We start from the raw sequence: 18,768 nt of genomic DNA, 5'->3' as shown, positions 1-18,768 counted from the left end.
TTGTAATGAATACGCTATCAGTTACGTCGCGATAATTTCTACCCATGTCTCTCGTTAATATTAACGTTGCACTATTTTACACACGAATTTCACTGCTTGTACTCCACAATAGAGTACATTAACACTGCCCCTGTCGTCCGATATTGCCAATTGCTTTTAATTATTAAGTGTTAGAACGCTGTATTATCTTGCAATTACGTCGTATTACAGTGTCCGAAGTTTCTTATGGAGATTTCCACAATGAAAACCATTACAAAGTACCTTTTATCGAAGATGGTTTTTCACGAAATTTCTCAATTGTTCGTATATACGTAAACTAATGTGAAGTTTTCGTTACCATTTAAACTTTTGCTTATTTTCTTAATACTGCCAATGTTCTTTCGCGATAAGCAGACTTGAACCATTTACTGTTATTCTCCTCCTCTAATCATTTGTCCGAAAAGTGTACACTGTCCTTTCATAGAACGCCACAATGAAACACTCCCTTTTTGAACTCACCGTTATTGACTTGTGGGTATTAGCCTAACAGTTTAGAATAGTTTGACCGTGCGCAACTGATAAAGGCTGATCCGTTAATATTTGAACGGGACTTGTTTCGTATGAAATCCAACAAAGTTAATTTGGATGTCAGGTAGCAATAATCGGCACAAACTTTGTTGTTAGGGTTCTATATATATTGTCTAAACAGCACGAATGAGACAGTTACTCCCTTCACCTGACAAAATAATAATAGTTAACCCATCACAGGCCGCCTATTAATATCGTCACACGCCAATATCCTTCATGTAGCACTGACTGCGCAATCCTCACTGCAATCCAAATCGTTGGTGCCCGGTGCGGTAATCGTGTAGTAACGGTATGCAAATGAACACTTAAACATACCAACATGTCACTCAGTTAATGCCATTTCTGTATTTGCTGGAGGTCACTACCCACGGCGCTGGGTGACACATAACAGCCGTTAAACAATAGTAAATGCGGTCGGCCGTCCTGCCGAAATCCACCCTGCTCGTTTAGTAGTCAACAACTTACGTTTCCGGAGTCTCAACATTTACTACTTTCTGGCACACTCGGCTCTAGACTATCGATAGTACCTACTGCGAGCTGTGTGAGGCAAAGATGTATTGTTCTCCATACGTAAGGGGCGGTTGACTCCTTAAATGTTGCGCAAATTCACGAGAATGCTGTCTGCCTGAAAATATACTTCCTGTTAAAAACTGTTTATTATTCTTTACTTTTTACTCTACAGCTCGCTGCTTTTCAAATATATGCAATAAAAACACTCCTTCATCACAACACCTGTTTTTCACTGATAAGAGTTATTTTGACGTGTGCATAAAATATCACTTACAATATGCAACATAAAATTCTAAAACTACTTTCACTACATGAAAGCCATCATATTATTATCACAGAAACTGTACTTCAATTAAAATCACTTTTAATTTGAACTGATTGTCTGCATTAGTAGTGAAATACTAATTAGCAATTGTCGGTACTACTATATTTTGTTGCAATAATCACTCGGTCGAAAATAAACTGTAAATTTAATTACATTTGGCTTCTGTTGACTATTTTTTTCACTCATAACTTTCTTGGAATCGTGGTTAAGTGATAGAAAACATCCTGTTAATGATTAATGACTAGTGTCAATGAAGTTTCTCTCGACAAGATCATTCTTTGACTAAACAAGGTATAATGTTCCAAAAAGTTACTAAGATGCCAGCATGCCAATAACACAGCTACGAAACACTGCAGGATCTCACTTCTTTATGCATTGCCTGTGGTGCAAAATAGCGCATATTATGAGTTCCATTATCGACAATAGGCTCTTCTTGATTAGTATGCAGCTTGAATAAATTTGGCCCACACAATGTTTTTCATTACTACCAAAATCTTCTTGTGATCATGTACTGTGCCCACATACTTGCTCGACCACTTATAATTTGCCTGGCCACGTATCACAACATTTTCGATGCAAAATACTGTGGCAATTGCACTTCAACACATACGTCCATTCCTCACGACAGATGCTTCGCAACTACTTTTCGCCTTCATCTCTGCGAACACTTTACATGGATCTGATATCAATGGTACCTAAAACCAATGTACAAGTTTTTTAAGTCTTTATGTATGATGATGGTAAAATCGTATTTTTAAGTTCACTTTTGGTACAGATATAGCTTGACGACAATTTTTAATCAGACTTTACAATAAAGACTGTGTCATAAGCCCATTTAAAGGAGTCTGTGCATGTTGAGATTTGTTAGTGGATATGGAATAATGTGCGCATTTCTGGTCGTTACCAGGTCGGTACACCTGCTGACAATGTACTCACCGGTGATAGCGGTGAGCCGATTGAGCGCGAACCCTTTCCTGGGGATAGTGGCGCAGGGGGCGGCCAAGTTCACTGCCTACTACCTGGTGAACTACTTTGCGGCGAGGTTCGGCCGCCGTTGGCCTGGCATGGCCAGTGCACTGTTGGCTGCACTGGTCTGTGTACTCATCTTCTACCTGCTGACTGGTGAGCTGCGACCATGCCTCTCTGCTGATCTAGCCTGATCACGAATGGGACAGAAGATCTTATGGGGGGGGGGATACAATATGACAAACAAGAAAACAATATACTGCCATAACTTGACTCAATAAATACTCAAGTATACTGATTTATACACTGTACAGCTATTAACTATATAGCTAATCCATAAATTTAATCAGCATGAGAATGGCAAAATGCCAATGATATGAATCACGGTTACATAAACACAAGTCTACTGAAATTTAATCTAAATCATGAAGCAAGTAATCGCTAGGTGAATATTCAGCTGCTTCATCGATGGGGGAGAACAAAAATAAGGAAAAAAATAAAAGTAAAAACATAACCAGTTATAGGAAAAAAACTGTTTGGTGATGTTAGGCGGTAGTCTTAGTGGTTTACAATGTCTGCTTGTTGCCTTTTGTTGCGCAACAGATACTTTAGTACATGGAACGAGATCTATGTGACATGATAGAGACGAATTAACAGCCTCATTTACCATAATCTACCCTATAATTTCCTGGTCCAGTATCAGGGGATCACAGAATTTCTGAAAGTAACTGTTGATGTCAGCACAATATATAACAACATGATTTAATCTGTTTTGAAAGTGGAGACCATTGTAAGTTCATAATTAAATACAAGGCCAGAAACATGGGTTCAACCCAAAAATCCTTGCTGAGAAAATGTACAAAAACAAATAATAATATGCTTACTATGATTACACATAAAGTGGTTGCTTAAGAAAAAGTAAGAAATTCAGTTACAAGAGATGATCAATAGTTATTCTACTTTACAAGTTAAGTACTATTTTGTTAGTAACCAACAGTAAATGATCACACATAATAAAATGAAGTTTTCTTGTAATATGCACCTCTTTGAAAATAAGGACCACCCCACACAATATGCTATGACAGTCATCTGAGATGCATACTCAAAATCAATCAGTTTTATTAGATAACATCTCAAAACTGGAACTCATTTTATTTTAGGGTTGACTTTAATTAACAAATGCAAAGACCATTTACTGTCAAAAGATGCAAAAGATACATTACATGTTATATGACAGTAAGTAATTAGATTTATAGACACACATTATTACTATGTGTGCTGAAAAGGAAAAATTGGGATCAAGTATTATAGAACCACACAAAAAGATTACGAGGAATAAATGTTACTATTGATGCCTTTGTATCTTTTTTAATATTGAAAATGCTTTAGAATATCTGCAGAATTTATATTATTCATACATTATTGAATCATATGCTTATTTATTTGCAATGTACCCAACACTTGTCAGAAATGCATTTAAAGATAGTATCTTCCACTCATTATTGTTAAATTGCATAATGTGTTGCGATACACGTATAATAAATTTATGGGTTGCATACTTATCAATTAATTGCCTAGTCCAGTGAACACACTATTCATTTTAACATAGTTATGGTACCTTTAAGTCCTTATAACTCAGCGTTTGGAGCTTTTAAAAACATGAAGTAACTGTAGTTTCACTTAGCAAAAGCGAAAATGGTTGAAGTAAAACAGGAGAGGAAGTAAAATCGTGCACCAGCTTTAATTTTAGGTTTTAGTGTAAACTATCCACACAAAAATATAATACCATGCTGTCAATAACACAGACAGAATATAATGTAAATGTAAACAAAAATACTCAGCAATTTCGAACAAACTGTATTATATCAACAAAGGAATCCAACCATTTAAGAAAAATGGGATTTGAAATTTGATTAGCAAAAGCGTACTGATCAAATTTCAATTGTTAGCATTAAATTATGAACATACATCTGAAAACTGTAGAAAAATGAAGTAAAGGGTCAAAAGGAGTTGCATACATCATGAATTACTTGTTGGGTGTATTTTTCAGCTGTTCTTTCCCACCTGTGTATGTGCATGTCAGGCTGGATTTACATGTCTACCTCAGAAGTACAGTAATACAAAAAGCTAAAACCGAAACTGCACCAACAAAGTTTGCAAAATTGAGAGACATGGTGCACAAACGTATCTTCTGCAGTGTTAGAGTAATGTTGTGGTGTTCCTGTTTAATCGCTGTTCCAGGGAAAGATCAAAACATTAATACGATAGCTCAGTCTATTGCTGGCATGAAAATGTACGAGGGCAGTTCAATAAGTAATGCGACACATTTTTTTTTCTAAAACAGGGATTGTTTTATTCAGCATTGAAATACACCAGGTTATTCCCCAATCTTTTAGCTACACAACACTATTTTTCAACGTAATCTCCATTCAATGCTACGGCCTTACGCCACCTTGAAATGAGGGCCTGTATGCCTGCACGGTACCATTCCACTGGTCGATGTCGGAGCCAACGTCGTACTGCATCAATAACTTCTTCATCATCCGCATAGTGCCTCCCACGGATTGCGTCCTTCATTGGGCCAAACATATGGAAATCCGACGGTGCGAGATCGGGGCTGTAGGGTGCATGAGGAAGAACAGTCCACTGAAGTTTTGTGAGCTCCTCTCGGGTGCGAAGACTTGTGTGAGGTCTTGCGTTGTCATGAAGAAGGAGAAGTTCGTTCAGATTTTTGTGCCTACGAACACGCTGAAGTCGTTTCTTCAATTTCTGAAGAGTAGCACAATACACTTCAGAGTTGATCGTTTGACCATGGGGAAGGACATCGAACAGAATAACCCCTTCAGCGTCCCAGAAGACTGTAACCGTGACTTTACCGGCTGAGGGTATGGCTTTAAACTTTTTCTCGGTAGGGGAGTGGGTGTGGCGCCACTCCATTGATTGCCGTTTTGTTTCAGGTTCGAAGTGATGAACCCATGTTTCATCGCCTGTAACAATCTTTGACAAGAAATTGTCACCCTCAGCCACATGACGAGCAAGCAATTCCGCACAGATGGTTCTCCTTTGCTCTTTATGGTGTTCGGTTAGACAACGAGGGACCCAGCGGGAACAAACCTTTGAATATCCCAACTTGTGAACAATGGTGACAGCACTACCAACAGAGATGTCAAGTTGAGCACTGAGTTGTTTGATGGTGATCCGTCGATCATCTCGAACGAGTGTGTTCGCACGCTCCGCCATTGCAGGAGTCACAGCTGTGCACGGCCGGCCCGCACGCGGGAGATCAGACAGTCTTGCTTGACCTTGCGGCGATGATGACACACGCTTTGCCCAACGACTCACCGTGCTTTTGTCCACTGCCAGATCACCGTAGACATTCTGCAAGCGCCTATGAATATCTGAGATCCCCTGGTTTTCTGTCAAAAGAAACTCGATCACTGCCCATTGTTTGCAACGCACCTCCGTTACAGACGCCATTTTAACAGTTCCGTACAGCGCTGCCACCTGTCGGAAGTCAATGAAACTATACGAGACGAAGCGGGAATGTTTGAAAATATTCCACAAGAAATTTCCGGTTTTTTCAACCAAAATTGGCCGAGAAAAAAAATGTGTTGCATTACTTATTGAACTGCCCTCGTATGTCTCTTTCTCAGAACTGAACATACAAAAATTCCCGTTTTGTGCAGCGCACATCGCGGGTCCAGGCATCGTGATGGCGACCATGCTGATGCAGTTCAGCACCGTTGCCAACTTGGGCATGGCGAACCTGCAGAGCATCGAGGTGCACCCCACGTGTCTCCGGCAGATCGCAACCAGTGTCGAGTGGGCAATCGCCGGGGTTGTCATGTCTTCCCTGCCCTACCTGGCTTTGATGGTACGTGAAATGTAAGATGTTGCACATCAGTAGGTGGAAAAATAAGCCTTACTGCTCGAGTACAAGGTTGTTCATCCAAATTCCGTCGCAGACGCTGCAGGAGAGATGTTTTGGACCATACAGAGGTATGTTAAAATTCCGAGAGCACACGATCGAAGAAGCGCCAAGTGCAACATTAGTTCCTCCGACGCACACTATTTGAACTATCGGGACACCCGTCTGTAAAGCGAAATTGACCACTAGATGTCACGAGATGCAGACGCGCCAGTATAAAACGAGGCGAGGAGTCTTGTGTTGTAAGCAGAGAAACAGTAACAGCTGAATTTGACTTTCAGAAGAGTTCAGTGCTTCGATCGTGGACTGTCATTGGCTATTACCTGAGTAGCGTATCATCAGGGACATTTCAACTCCTCTAAAGCTGCCTACGTTGACTGTTGGTCATGTGATTGTGAAGTGGAAACGCGAAGGAACAATCGCAGCTAAACCAAAATCAGACAGATCAGACCTCATATACTGATGGACAGGGACCATCGAGCATTATGGAGGGTGGTCGAAAGAAATCGGTGGAAGTACTCACTTGGGAGTTTCAAAGTGATTTCAGCAATACAGCTAGCACAGTGACTGCACATATGGAGTCAAAAGAATGGAATACAGTTGTCGACCAGGTGTTCATAATCCATCTATTTACATATTCAGTTCTAAGTGACACCCGGCGTGGTGTAAAGAATGACACCACTGGGCACTCGATGACTGGAGACGAGTAATTTGGAGTGATGGATCACGCTATACTCTGTGACTATCCGATGGGAGGGTTCGGGTTTGGCGAATTCCTCGAGAACATTATCTGCCGTCAATGTCTAATGCCAACAGAGAAGTATGGAGGAGGTGGTGCTACCAGATATGGGGGGGGGGGTCGTTTTCCGTGGTTATGGTGTGGTCCCCTTACTGCGTTTAAGGAAACCATTGTATACGGTGTACACTAGCGCAATAGTTCAGAAACGATGACTGGATCAACATGACAATTCACCAATGTCTGTGAAGCAATGGTTTGTAGGCAGAATCATTCCTGAAATGGACTGGCCTGCTCAAAGTCCGGACCTGAACCCAACACATCACTTTTGGGATGAGACAGTACTTGGACTTCGCTCCAGATCTTGTCTGGTTTCGGCTATTGAGGAAGGATGGAGTGCCATTCCTCCACAGGCGTTCAAACTGCTCATTGAAAGTGTCCTCATTAGAAATCATGCTGTTGATAAGAGCGAAGGGGGACACATCCATTATTAACTTCCACTTATAGGTGTCGGAATACTTTTGATAAGACAGTGTAAATCTCGTGAAAAAAAAAAACATTGCGTTAAAATCAGAGATACTGTATTCGAGTCCATTCCGAGATATTTCGGCAGTAATTCTGCCGGAGCGCCATTCTGAACTGTAGGAGGGGAGAGTGGCACCACAATATCGTTTTGAGATGTTCATATAAATATAGATATAGCAGATTGATGCAAATATTGTCGCTTACATTCCCTTAACATGAGGTAAACAATGGTCTGCATTGACGATGAATCTGATACCAAATGTGACGAAATCAAAACGACAGATCAAATATGTCTCAGAAAATCCAAAGCAAGTGTGATCACTTTGTTGTAAGGTTTCAACCAGTATAATAACGAATTTGAGACAAAAACTGTAAAAGTTTAGACGATAGGTCCAATGCGACGGATAAATTCCAAAAAATAACGATACCTTTCTGTTAGATGTATTTCTCTCTCGTTGATACTTTTCATAAACCAGCGTAAAAAAATAAGGATCACATCTTCATTGCCATCAAGTTTGTCTGGCGATGTAGAATTTAAACCTGTCCTATTGCCCTGGATGGGATGGAAAAAGAAGATTTACAATCCTCGGAGTATTATACACTCCTGGAAATGGAAAAAAGAACACTTTGACACCGGTGTGTCAGACCCACCATACTTGCTCCGCACACTGCGAGAGGGCTGTACAAGCAATGATCACACGCACGGCACAGCGGACACACCAGGAACCGCGGTGTTGGCCGTCGAATGGCGCTAGCTGCGCAGCATTTGTGCACCGCCGCCGTCAGTGTCAGCCAGTTTGCCGTGGCATACGGAGCTCCATCGTAGCCTTTAACACTGGTAGCATGCCGCGACAGCATGGACGTGAACCGTATGTGCAGTTGACGGACTTTGAGCGAGGGCGTATAGTGGGCATGCGGGAGGCCGGGTGGAGGTACCGCCGAATTGCTCAACACGTGGGGCGTGAGGTCTCCACAGTACATCGATGTTGTCGCCAGTGGTCGGCGGAAGGTGCACGTGCCCGTCGACCTGGGACCGGACCGCAGCGACGCACGGATGCACGCCAAGACCGTAGGTTCCTACGCAGTGCCGTAGGGGACCGCACCGCCACTTCCCAGCAAATTAGGGACACTGTTGCTCCTGGGGTATCGGCGAGGACCATTCGCAACCGTCTCCATGAAGCTGGGCTACGGTCCCGCACACCGTTAGGCCGTCTTCCGCTCACGCCCCAACATCGTGCAGCCCGCCTCCAGTGGTGTCGCGACAGGCGTGAATGGAGGGACGAATAGAGACGTGTCGTCTTCAGCGATGAGAGTCGCTTCTGCCTCGGTGCCAATGATGGTCGTATGCGTGTTTGGCGCCGTGCAGGTGAGCGCCACAATCAGGACTGCATACGACCGAGGCACACAGGGCCAACACCCGGCATCATGGTGTGGGGAGCGATCTCCTACACTGGCCGTACACCACTGGTGATCGTCGAGGGGACACTGAATAGTGCACGGTACATCCAAACCGTCATCGAACCCATCGTTCTACCATTCCTAGACCGGCAAGGGAACTTGCTGTTCCAACAGGACAATGCACGTCCGCATGTATCCCGTGCCACCCAACGTGCTCTAGGAGGTGTAAGTCAACTACCCTGGCCAGCAAGATCTCCGGATCTGTCCCCCATTGAGCATGTTTGGGACTGGATGAAGCGTCGTCTCACGCGGTCTGCACGTCCAACACGAACGCTGGTCCAACTGAGGCGCCAGGTGGAAATGGCATGGCAAGCCGTTCCACAGGACTACATCCAGCATCTCTACGATCGTCTCCATGGGAGAATAGCAGCCTGCATTGCTGCGAAAGGTGGATATACACTGTACTAGTGCCGACATTGTGCATGCTCTGTTGCCTGTGTCTATGTGCCTGTGGTTCTGTCAGTGTGATCATGTGATGTATCTGACCCCAGGAATGTGTTAATAAAGTTTCCCCTTCCTGGGACAATGAATTCACGGTGTTCTTATTTGAATTTCCAGGAGTGTATTTTCCTGAAGTTCAGCGAGTTGTTTGTACATCGCCTGATAGTTCAGCTGTACTGGAATTCTGTACATTTGGGGAAATACTGGGTGGTCATAACTGAACTGGCAGTGTTCCTAGCGCTGCAGTGCTGGCTATATACTCGTATATCACAGGACGTTGAAACATTGTAGCCGGCCGAAGTGGCCGTGCGGTTAAAGGCGCTGCAGTCTGGAACTGCAAGACCGCTACGGTCGCAGGTTCGAATCCTGCCTCGGGCATGGATGTTTGTGATGTCCTTAGGTTAGTTAGGTTTAACTAGTTCTAAGTTCTAGGGGACTAATGACCTCAGCAGTTGAGTCCCATAGTGCTCAGAGCCATTTTTTTGAAACATTGTAGGTGCATCCATCAGCCGGTGCGCTCGCGGAGTGTGCTAAAAAGATAATAGTTCCATTTTCCGCCACCAGGTGAAAATATGGAGCTACAAGCAGCCAGAATGTGATGTAGGTGCAGGGAAAGAATATTTACCAGCCACATTCATGAACTTGTAAAATTGGTCCAATTATGAAGAGCACTATTGTGGAAACGGGTGATACAAAAAATATGCGGATGGTCTCATTCAATGCAGAATTTCATGCCCTACAATTTTTAATTCCACTACGGTTTCGATATTGTGAGTTATTTACGAGATATAATCACAAAACCGAAAAAATACCCCTTTTTCGGGTACATTTTTGCCCCCCGCCACTTTTCCACAGCTCCGTCGAGGGGGAAAACCTAGGATAGTCATACTGGTACACAAACGCAGCCATTAAAACAATAAAACCTCTTGTAGAAATTCTACTGGACTACATGTCATCCAGTTCTGTGCATGCCACAAAACGAAGGGCGAAGTCATGACGTTGTAGCCTATCTTGGAGCTTCATTTTTTGCACATTCTGTATCTCGTAGGGATACCATTGTAAAATGCGCTGCAAAATCTTTAGAACAATTGGCCAGGGAAGAGAGAATTTATGTGATAACTTGAGCGGTGGATGCTAATAAAGCGAGTGCTGCATTTCATCAACAACTGCCATGGGAATGGGCTGCTTCCCTTTCCCATCTGCACCACCATTGTTCACCTGTTTCTTCAAGTTAATTGATCGTATTCCTTAGCCCATTTACTATCATGGGGCCTCTTCACAGCTGTTCCTATCGGTGATATACTCACCCTGCAGCGATGTTGTTTCTGTCGTTGTGATAAAACAACTTTACCAGCAGTGTACGTCTTTTTCTCAACGGCCACTGCGTTTCATATACCCCTTACACCAATTACCACTTCATAAAAGAAATCAACACGCATCGCCTAGCGACGTACAGCATATTGACGTCGAAACAACAGACATTTCACATTCTGACTGCTTACAGTGCCATATTTTCAACTGGTGGCAGAAAGTAGAACTACAGGTATATTTTTTTTCTGGATGCTTTGCAAGCTCAGCGATTAATGTACGTACCTACGATGTTTCAGCGTCCAGCGACGTTTACAACCTGCACTGCAGCTCTTGGAACACCATCACTATAATTATACCCACCAGGTACTTGTTTTAGCACCCAATTATACCCACTGGGTACTTGTTTTAGCACCCGTATATGGAACGGTCAATAAATAATTTATAACTGTGCATTTGTTGGATAATACTGGAAATAGGTCATTCTCTAGTTGACATCAAGATCTACGTAAGTATGTGTAACATGGATATATTACATATGTTTGTCATTTGTTATTTATTGCAATTTATAGTGTAAATGTTAATAATAATTTTATGGATGTGGTAATAATTGTAGTGAACTCGTCTCACTACCGTGAATTCGACGCTGTCTAGAGTTTTCTTGTCATGTCTGGGAGTGGTTTCACAAGGAGAGGCCGTTACGTTGGGATCACGTATTTACTTCAAACTTTGTACAACTTCGGTAGGCCATTAAAAAAACATAATGTACAAGGAGTAAGGTGCACTATCCTGGCAATTCCGAGAAATTCGCAAGAGAAGTTTTACGCCTCTATGTGCCTGTGCGAAAATGCTGGCGGAAAGAACTAATCGTGGGCAAATGGTACAGCCGGCGTGGTAGCTCAGCGTGTTTGGACAGAGGGTTAGCTGCCCTCTGCAATAAAAAAGAAAAAAAAACAGAGTGAATGGACCAACGACGAACTTGAGCGAGTATCGCGGGACTCCCGCCTCGAACTATTGCAACGAACAAAATGAGCTAAAAAAAAAAAAAAGTAGTTAGATCTCGCGCTTAGGAAGAAGGACGTGTGCGGGGCGACGGTTCGAATCCAGCTACAGTGACTGCTAGTTCTTAATCTATGTCTTTCCTGTCACCCGTGAAATTATTTAATTTATATGACATTTGAGAGCTAATATAATGAAAAAAATAATCCCACGTGCATTTTCGTGAAGTTGTTGTGAATTTCGTATGTTATTTGACTATTTACTATTTTTAATTAAATTTTCAACGACGGGGTACGGGCTTGGAAAGCCTAGACAAAACTCGATAAATAATGATGCGAATGAAGTTATTCACAGTCACTAATATAGTAAATCACAATGAGTCGGAATACAAGAGTAATGTACAGTTACTCGTCGGATGTGCTCTCGAGATCACATGTTGCAGGATGGTGTTTGTCATACAGACGTGGAAAACAAATTGAAATGGTATCTACTACTTCGAATGAATTCAGTTTTCCAGCATTTACAGGGAATATTCAGAGTTTCTAAGGAAAAGCATACCTCGTTGACATTTTGAAACATTTCTCTTTCTTGCGATAGTTTGGTTGCAAACTATGCGTAACGCGACATTTTCGCAAATATCGGTGCTGGAAGCTGTTGATGTACAATGGAATGTAATTAAAGTTATTATGTAGTCAAATAACATGAAATATACTAAAACTCCATGGAAATACACTTGGTTTTTTTAGTTACATTACCTCTCAAATGTCATATAAGTTAAGTAATATGACCAGTGATGAAAAAAATAGAATAACGAATAAGTCTGAGCAGGAGCCGAATCGTCGCCTCATACATGTTCGTCTTCGAAGCTCGAACGCTAATCACTTGACTACCACGAATTCGAACGACCAGCACCTTCGTACATGTACATCAGTTACATAATCGATGCGTAAAAATTCTCTTGAGATTTTCTCGGAATTTCCACAATAGTACATCTAGCTACTCTCTCATTTTGTTGTTTTAGTGGCCTCCTAAAGACACACAAAGTTTGAAGTAAATCTGTGAGCCAAACTTCATGGCCTCTCCTCGTTAGTATTTTCAGTGAGTATGTTGAGCTTCAGTTTTAACGTAGTCAGTTCGTAGGTCATTTTGCAGTTGTGAAATAGAGGGCGATCCATATACGAGGGCAGTTCAATAAGTAATGCAACACATTTTTTTTCTGAAACAGGGGTTGTTTTATTCAGCATTGAAATACACCAGGTTATTCCCCAATCTCTTAGCTACACAACACTATTTTTCAACGTAATCTCCATTCAATGCTACGGCCTTACGCCACCTTGAAATGAGGGCCTGTATGCCTGCACGGTACCATTCCACTGGTCGATGTCGGAGCCAACGTCGTACTGCATCAATAACTTCATCATCCGCGTAGTGCCTCCCACGGATTGCGTCCTTCATTGGGCCAAACATATGGAAATCCGACGGTGCGAGATCGGGGCTGTAGGGTGCATGAGGAAGAACAGTCCACTGAAGTTTTGTGAGCTCCTCTCGGGTGCGAAGACTTGTGTGAGGTCTTGCGTTGTCATGAAGAAGGAGAAGTTCGTTCAGATTTTTGTGCCTACGATCACGCTGAAGTCGTTTCTTCAATTTCTGAAGAGTAGCACAATACACTTCAGAGTTGATCGTTTGACCATGGGGAAGGACATCGAACAGAATAACCCCTTCAGCGTCCCAGAAGACTGTAACCATGACTTTACCGGCTGAGGGTATGGCTTTAAACTTTTTCTCGGTAGGGGAGTGGGTGTGGCGCCACTCCATTGATTGCCGTTTTGTTTCAGGTTCGAAGTGATGAACCCATGTTTCATCGCCTGTAACAATCTTTGACAAGAAATTGTCACCCTCAGCCACATGACGAGCAAGCAATTCCGCACAGATGGTTCTCCTTTGCTCTTTATGGTGTTCGGTTAGACAACGAGGGACCCAGCGGGAACAAACCTTTGAATATCCCAACTGGTGAACAATTGTGACAGCACTACCAACAGAGATGTCAAGTTGAGCACTGAGTTGTTTGATGGTGATCCGTCGATCATCTCGAACGAGTGTGTTCGCACGCTCCGCCATTGCAGGAGTCACAGCTGTGCACGGCCGGCCCGCACGTGGGAGATCAGACAGTCTTGCTTGGCCTTGTGGCGATGATGACACACGCTTTGCCCAACGACTCACCGTGCTTTTGTCCACTGCCAGATCACCGTAGACATTCTGCAAGCGCCTATGAATATCTGAGATGCCCTGGTTTTCCGCCAAAAGAAACTCGATCACTGCCCGTTGTTTGCAACGCACATCCGTTACAGACGCCATTTTAACAGCTCCGTACAGCGCTGCCACCTGTCGGAAGTCAATGAAACTATACGAGACGAAGCGGGAATGTTTGAAAATATTCCACAAGAAATTTCCGGTTTTTTCAACCAAAATTGGCCGAGAAAAAAAAGTATTGCATTACTTATTGAACTGCCCTCGTAAATCTGATCTCCTTCCTCCAAAAGATCGTAAATACGGGGAAGTTGTCTGGGACAACTAGAATTACCGCCCGTTGTTGGCAAGTTGACCTTCGTTTTTGCGCTTGTTGTTCTTCGTCCGGCGTTATGCCGCGCTTGCTCGGCTCGTGTTAGTTCGCTGGTAGCCTCGTTGGTCACGGTTTGTGAAGTCTAGTGAGTGCGTAGTTCGAGCAAATCAGTGATTCGTTCGCAGACTTTAACTGGCAGGAAGATGCATTACACACTTCGAGAACGAGTTTCTATTGTGAAAGTACATTGGTTACAACAGCCAGAAAGAATTCAATTTGCGCGATGTTCCAGCGAATCTAGCAATTTTATCAATCGTAAGAAAGCTGTAGACAACTGATGGAATAAAGAGTGTCAGTTGCGAGCATAAACAGTCGTTGAAAGCAGAGGTTATTGATAATGTTCAAAGACGCTTGAAGTACTCTCCAAGGAAATCATTTCGTCGTTGAGCCAGGATAAAAAATGGTTCAAATGGCTCTGAGCACTATGGGACTTAACTTCTGAGGTCATCAGTCCCCTAGAACTTAGAACTACTTAAACCTAACTAACCTGACATCACACACATCCATGCCCGAGGCAGGATTCGAACCTGCGCCGTAGCGGTCGCGCGGTTCTAGACTGTAGCGCCTAGAACCGCTCGGCCACTCCGGCCGGCAAAGCCAGGATAGAGCTCCGAAGAAATCGGCATTGCCAGCATACAGAGTGCACTTCTTGCAAACGTGCAAGAAACAGATCATGTGAAAAGAATGCGTACCTGTCGATGGTTCAGCCTCTGCATACGTTATTTTACAGATGAGGCATGGTTGCATCTTCCAGGTTACATCAACATACGAAACAGTCGATACTGGGATGGTGTTAACCTCCATATTATCCATGAAAAACCACTGTATGATGAAAAGGTCGGTGTGTGGTGCTCAATGTCAGCTTCCAGGAATGCTGGCCCCATTTTCTTTGATATGACTGAAGACTGTACAGTTTATACAGACATCTTCAGTACATTTGTGGAGCAGCTGGGTGACATCGAACTTATAAAAGCTTAATTACAAGATGGAGCAGCGTGCCGCACGCCTAGCGCTTCCATGTAACTTGTAACAAGTGTCTATGATGACCGAACAACCGACACCCCCCCCCCCCCACTTTTCCCCGCGCTTGTGGCGGTATCTTAAAAGCTGAGTGTACAGTCATAGACCACGGACGACTGCATAACTTCGTGCGGCCAAGGCACACGAAGTAAGCACTACTAGCGAGGTCACATTTCACATAATGCACGGAATACAGTGAAAAGAATGCACTAGTGCACTTGCACATCTCTGCTGGTGAAGGGCACTTCCAGCATTTGCTGTGAGGATTTTGCATGTACGAGGGGGGGGGGGGGACCCAAAAGTAACAGGAATCGTAATGCTGCACACCGTGTACTTGTAGTAGCAGGTTGCGCCGCCAGAGGGTTGTAGCAGGAGCTCTGCTGAGTCATTCTGCCACGCGGCGTCACCAAACAATGAGAAGTGTGGTTTCTTTGGCAGTTCTTTGAGTGTGCGTGCAGTGCAGACGTGACACGAGGAAATGGCTAGTTCTTACGAACAACGTGTGGCAGTGAAGTTTTGTTTCTTGCTCGGCAAGAAAGCAGCAGAAACTGTTGCGATGATTCAGACAGCCTACAAAGACCATGCTCTTAGTAAAATGCAAGTGTACGAATGGTTTTCTCGCTTTAAAAAGGGAGAAATAGTGGTTGAAGTTCAGCCCCATTCCGGTCGACCTTCAACTGCTCAAAGCGAAGACAACATCGACAAAATCCATGATCTCATCAGTGAAGATCGACGCAGGACAATCGACCAACTCGAGAACTTGTCCAAGTTGTCCTGGAGCTCAATTCAGCGCATCTCGACCATCGATTTGGGGATGTGAAGAGTGGCAGCAAAATTCGTACCGAAGCTTCTTACCGGAGATCGAAGGGATCGTCGCGTTCAAGCCTGTCTCGAAATGAAGGACGCTTTCAAAGATGATTCACATTTTTTCAACAAAATCATTACCGGTGATGAGTCACGGTGCTATGGGTACGATCCAGAAAGTAAACAACAGTCATCACAATGGAAGCCACCTGGCTCACCTCGACCAAAAAAAGCTCGACAAGTGAAATCGAATGTGAAAACGATGTTGATCTGTTTTTTTGACGTCAAAGGGATCCTACTCTCCTGAAAACCAGACAGTAAACCAACAATTATATTTGGAGGTTATGAAACGGCTTCGCAGAAGTTTGCCGCGAAAACGTCCGGCTTTGTGGGATTCTGGCGTGTGGTTCCTGCATCACGACAACGCTCCCGCGCGCACGGCTCTCAGCGTTCGCCAGTTTTTGGCCTCAACGAAGACAACTACCTTGACCCACGCGCCCCATTCGCCGGATTTAGCACCTTCGGACTTCTTCCTATTCCCGAGGATGAAAAGAGACTTGAGAGGGAAGCGTTTTGCGGATGTGGAAGACGTAAAACGCAATATCATGAAAGTGCTAGCAGGTATCAAAGAGGACGAATTTAAAAGGTGCTTCGAACACTGTAATGAACGTTTGGACAAGTGTATTAATGCTAATGGAGAGTACTTCGAAGGATATTAAGGTTGTATTTGAAAACAATAAAGTATATGCTTTCTAGAAAGAAATTCCGGTTATTTTTGGGTCCCCCCTCGTGTGTATGTATGTATGTATGTATGTATGTATGGTATTTATCATCTCCTAAAATTGCAAATGTGTGCCATTATTGGTTGAGAAGTTCTAAGTTATTAAAGTAGCTCATGTTTATATGGATCGAACTGTATGTCGATGTAGGCGCGAAGGCGTAGCAGGATTGCAAATTAGAGAGTATACAAATGTTGAAGTCTAGTTTGCAGATAGTTTAGGATCTGATTAGGTGTTCATTGTATGTTAGGAGTGGTGGGAATTTGATGAGGGGGTAGAGGGAAACTAAACAGGTGTTGAAAGGGAGAACAGAGTGCATGACGCTCAAGCATTTAGAGCGAGTAATAGAACGTTGGTGGAGAGTACATCTGTGCAACACTGGCATAGCAAACTATAGGTCAGATCATGGTACATGTGGAGGATAGAGCAGGAGTGCAATCACCTTTTTTCCCAGTTAATATATTTTGTAATATCAGTCTGGTGCGGGCTTTCTGTTGGATGGTTAGCAAGGAGGCTTTAGACTCGTAATAATTCACGTGGAAACATATCTGTGATTGGTGTCTTTCATTCTCACTACTTACAAATATCTTTTCCTTTCACAGGACGACAAGCGACTTCCCTTCGCCATCCTCGCAGCCCTGAACTTGGTGGTAGCGTTTTCCGTGTCGTTCCTGCCGGAATCTGCGCTTCAGCGATTGCCGGAGACGTTAAGGGATGGTGCCGTCTTTGGCAGAGGACAGCCTTACTGGAGCTGGAAACCCAAACCGACACCAGAGTACGCCAAGGGATAAAACATCTACAGAAGTTTAGAAGGAATGTTAATGCGATGCTGGCAAACTTCGAGTTCTGTTTACTGACGTCGCGCCTGACTTACTCGGCCTGCTATGAACGAATAACAGTGCACTTCGAGCTCTATTTCTAATCTGTAAACAGTTTCACGAAAATTAAGCCTGACCTGGATTAGATTATAATTGATGGCCGTTCTATCCAGTAAATGCTACACGCCAAAATAAACTGACATGGAAACAGCACCTACTGAGTTACCCCCCCCCCCAAAAAAAAAAAAAACCCTCACAATAGACTAAAACTACATATTGCACTCCTGTTGTTGTTGTTGTGGTCTTCAGTCCAGAGACTGGTTTGATGCAGCTCTCCATGCTACTCTATCCTGTGCAAGCTTCTTCATCTCCCGGTACCTACTGCAACCTACATCCTTCTGAATCTGTTTAGTGTATTCATCTCTTGGTCTCCCTCTGCGATTTTTACCTTCCACGCTGCCCTCCAGTACTAAATTGGTGATCCCTTGATGTCTCAGAACATGTCCTACCAACCGATCTTTCCTTCTAGTCAAGTTGTGCCACAAACTCCTCTTCTCCCCGATTCTGTTCAATACCTGCTCATTAGTTATGTGACCAACCCACCTAATCTTCAGCATTCTTCTGTAGCACCACATTTCGAAAGCTTCTATTCTCTTCTTGTCCAAACTAGTTATCGTCCACGTTTCACTTCCATACATGGCTACACTCCATACAAATACTTTCAGAAACGACTTCCTGACACTTAAATCTATACTCGATGTTAACAAATTTCTCTTCTTCAGAAACGCTTTCCTTGCCATTGCCTGTCTACACTTTATATCCTTTCTACTTCGACCATCATTAGTTATTTTACTCCCCAAATAGCAAAACTCCCTCCTCTACTACTTTAAGTGTCTCATGTCCTAATCTAGTTCCCTCAGCATGAACCAACTTAATTCGACTACATTCCATTATCCTCGTTTTG

The 18,768-nt window shown here is 43.4% G+C and overlaps 1 protein-coding gene across 1 annotated transcript in view; it reads left to right on the top strand.

Annotated features, from left to right (window-relative positions):
• Positions 1 to 17,777, top strand: part of LOC126252735 (solute carrier family 22 member 7-like) — a 91,687-nt gene extending 73,910 nt beyond the window's left edge. Inside the window, exons 7-9 of the mRNA XM_049953638.1 lie at positions 2,310 to 2,524; positions 6,055 to 6,242; positions 17,589 to 17,777. Of these exons, the coding sequence (XP_049809595.1) occupies positions 2,310 to 2,524; positions 6,055 to 6,242; positions 17,589 to 17,777 (592 nt within the window). The remainder of the gene's footprint in view (positions 1 to 2,309; positions 2,525 to 6,054; positions 6,243 to 17,588) is intronic.
• Positions 17,778 to 18,768: the final 991 nt, after the last annotated feature.

Source organism: Schistocerca nitens, chromosome 4 (assembly GCF_023898315.1).
Source record: "Schistocerca nitens isolate TAMUIC-IGC-003100 chromosome 4, iqSchNite1.1, whole genome shotgun sequence".
NCBI classification, from domain to species: Eukaryota; Metazoa; Arthropoda; class Insecta; order Orthoptera; family Acrididae; genus Schistocerca; species Schistocerca nitens.
The sequence above is the reverse complement of the archived record's forward strand: the minus strand, read 5'-3'. Positions and strand labels throughout refer to the sequence as shown.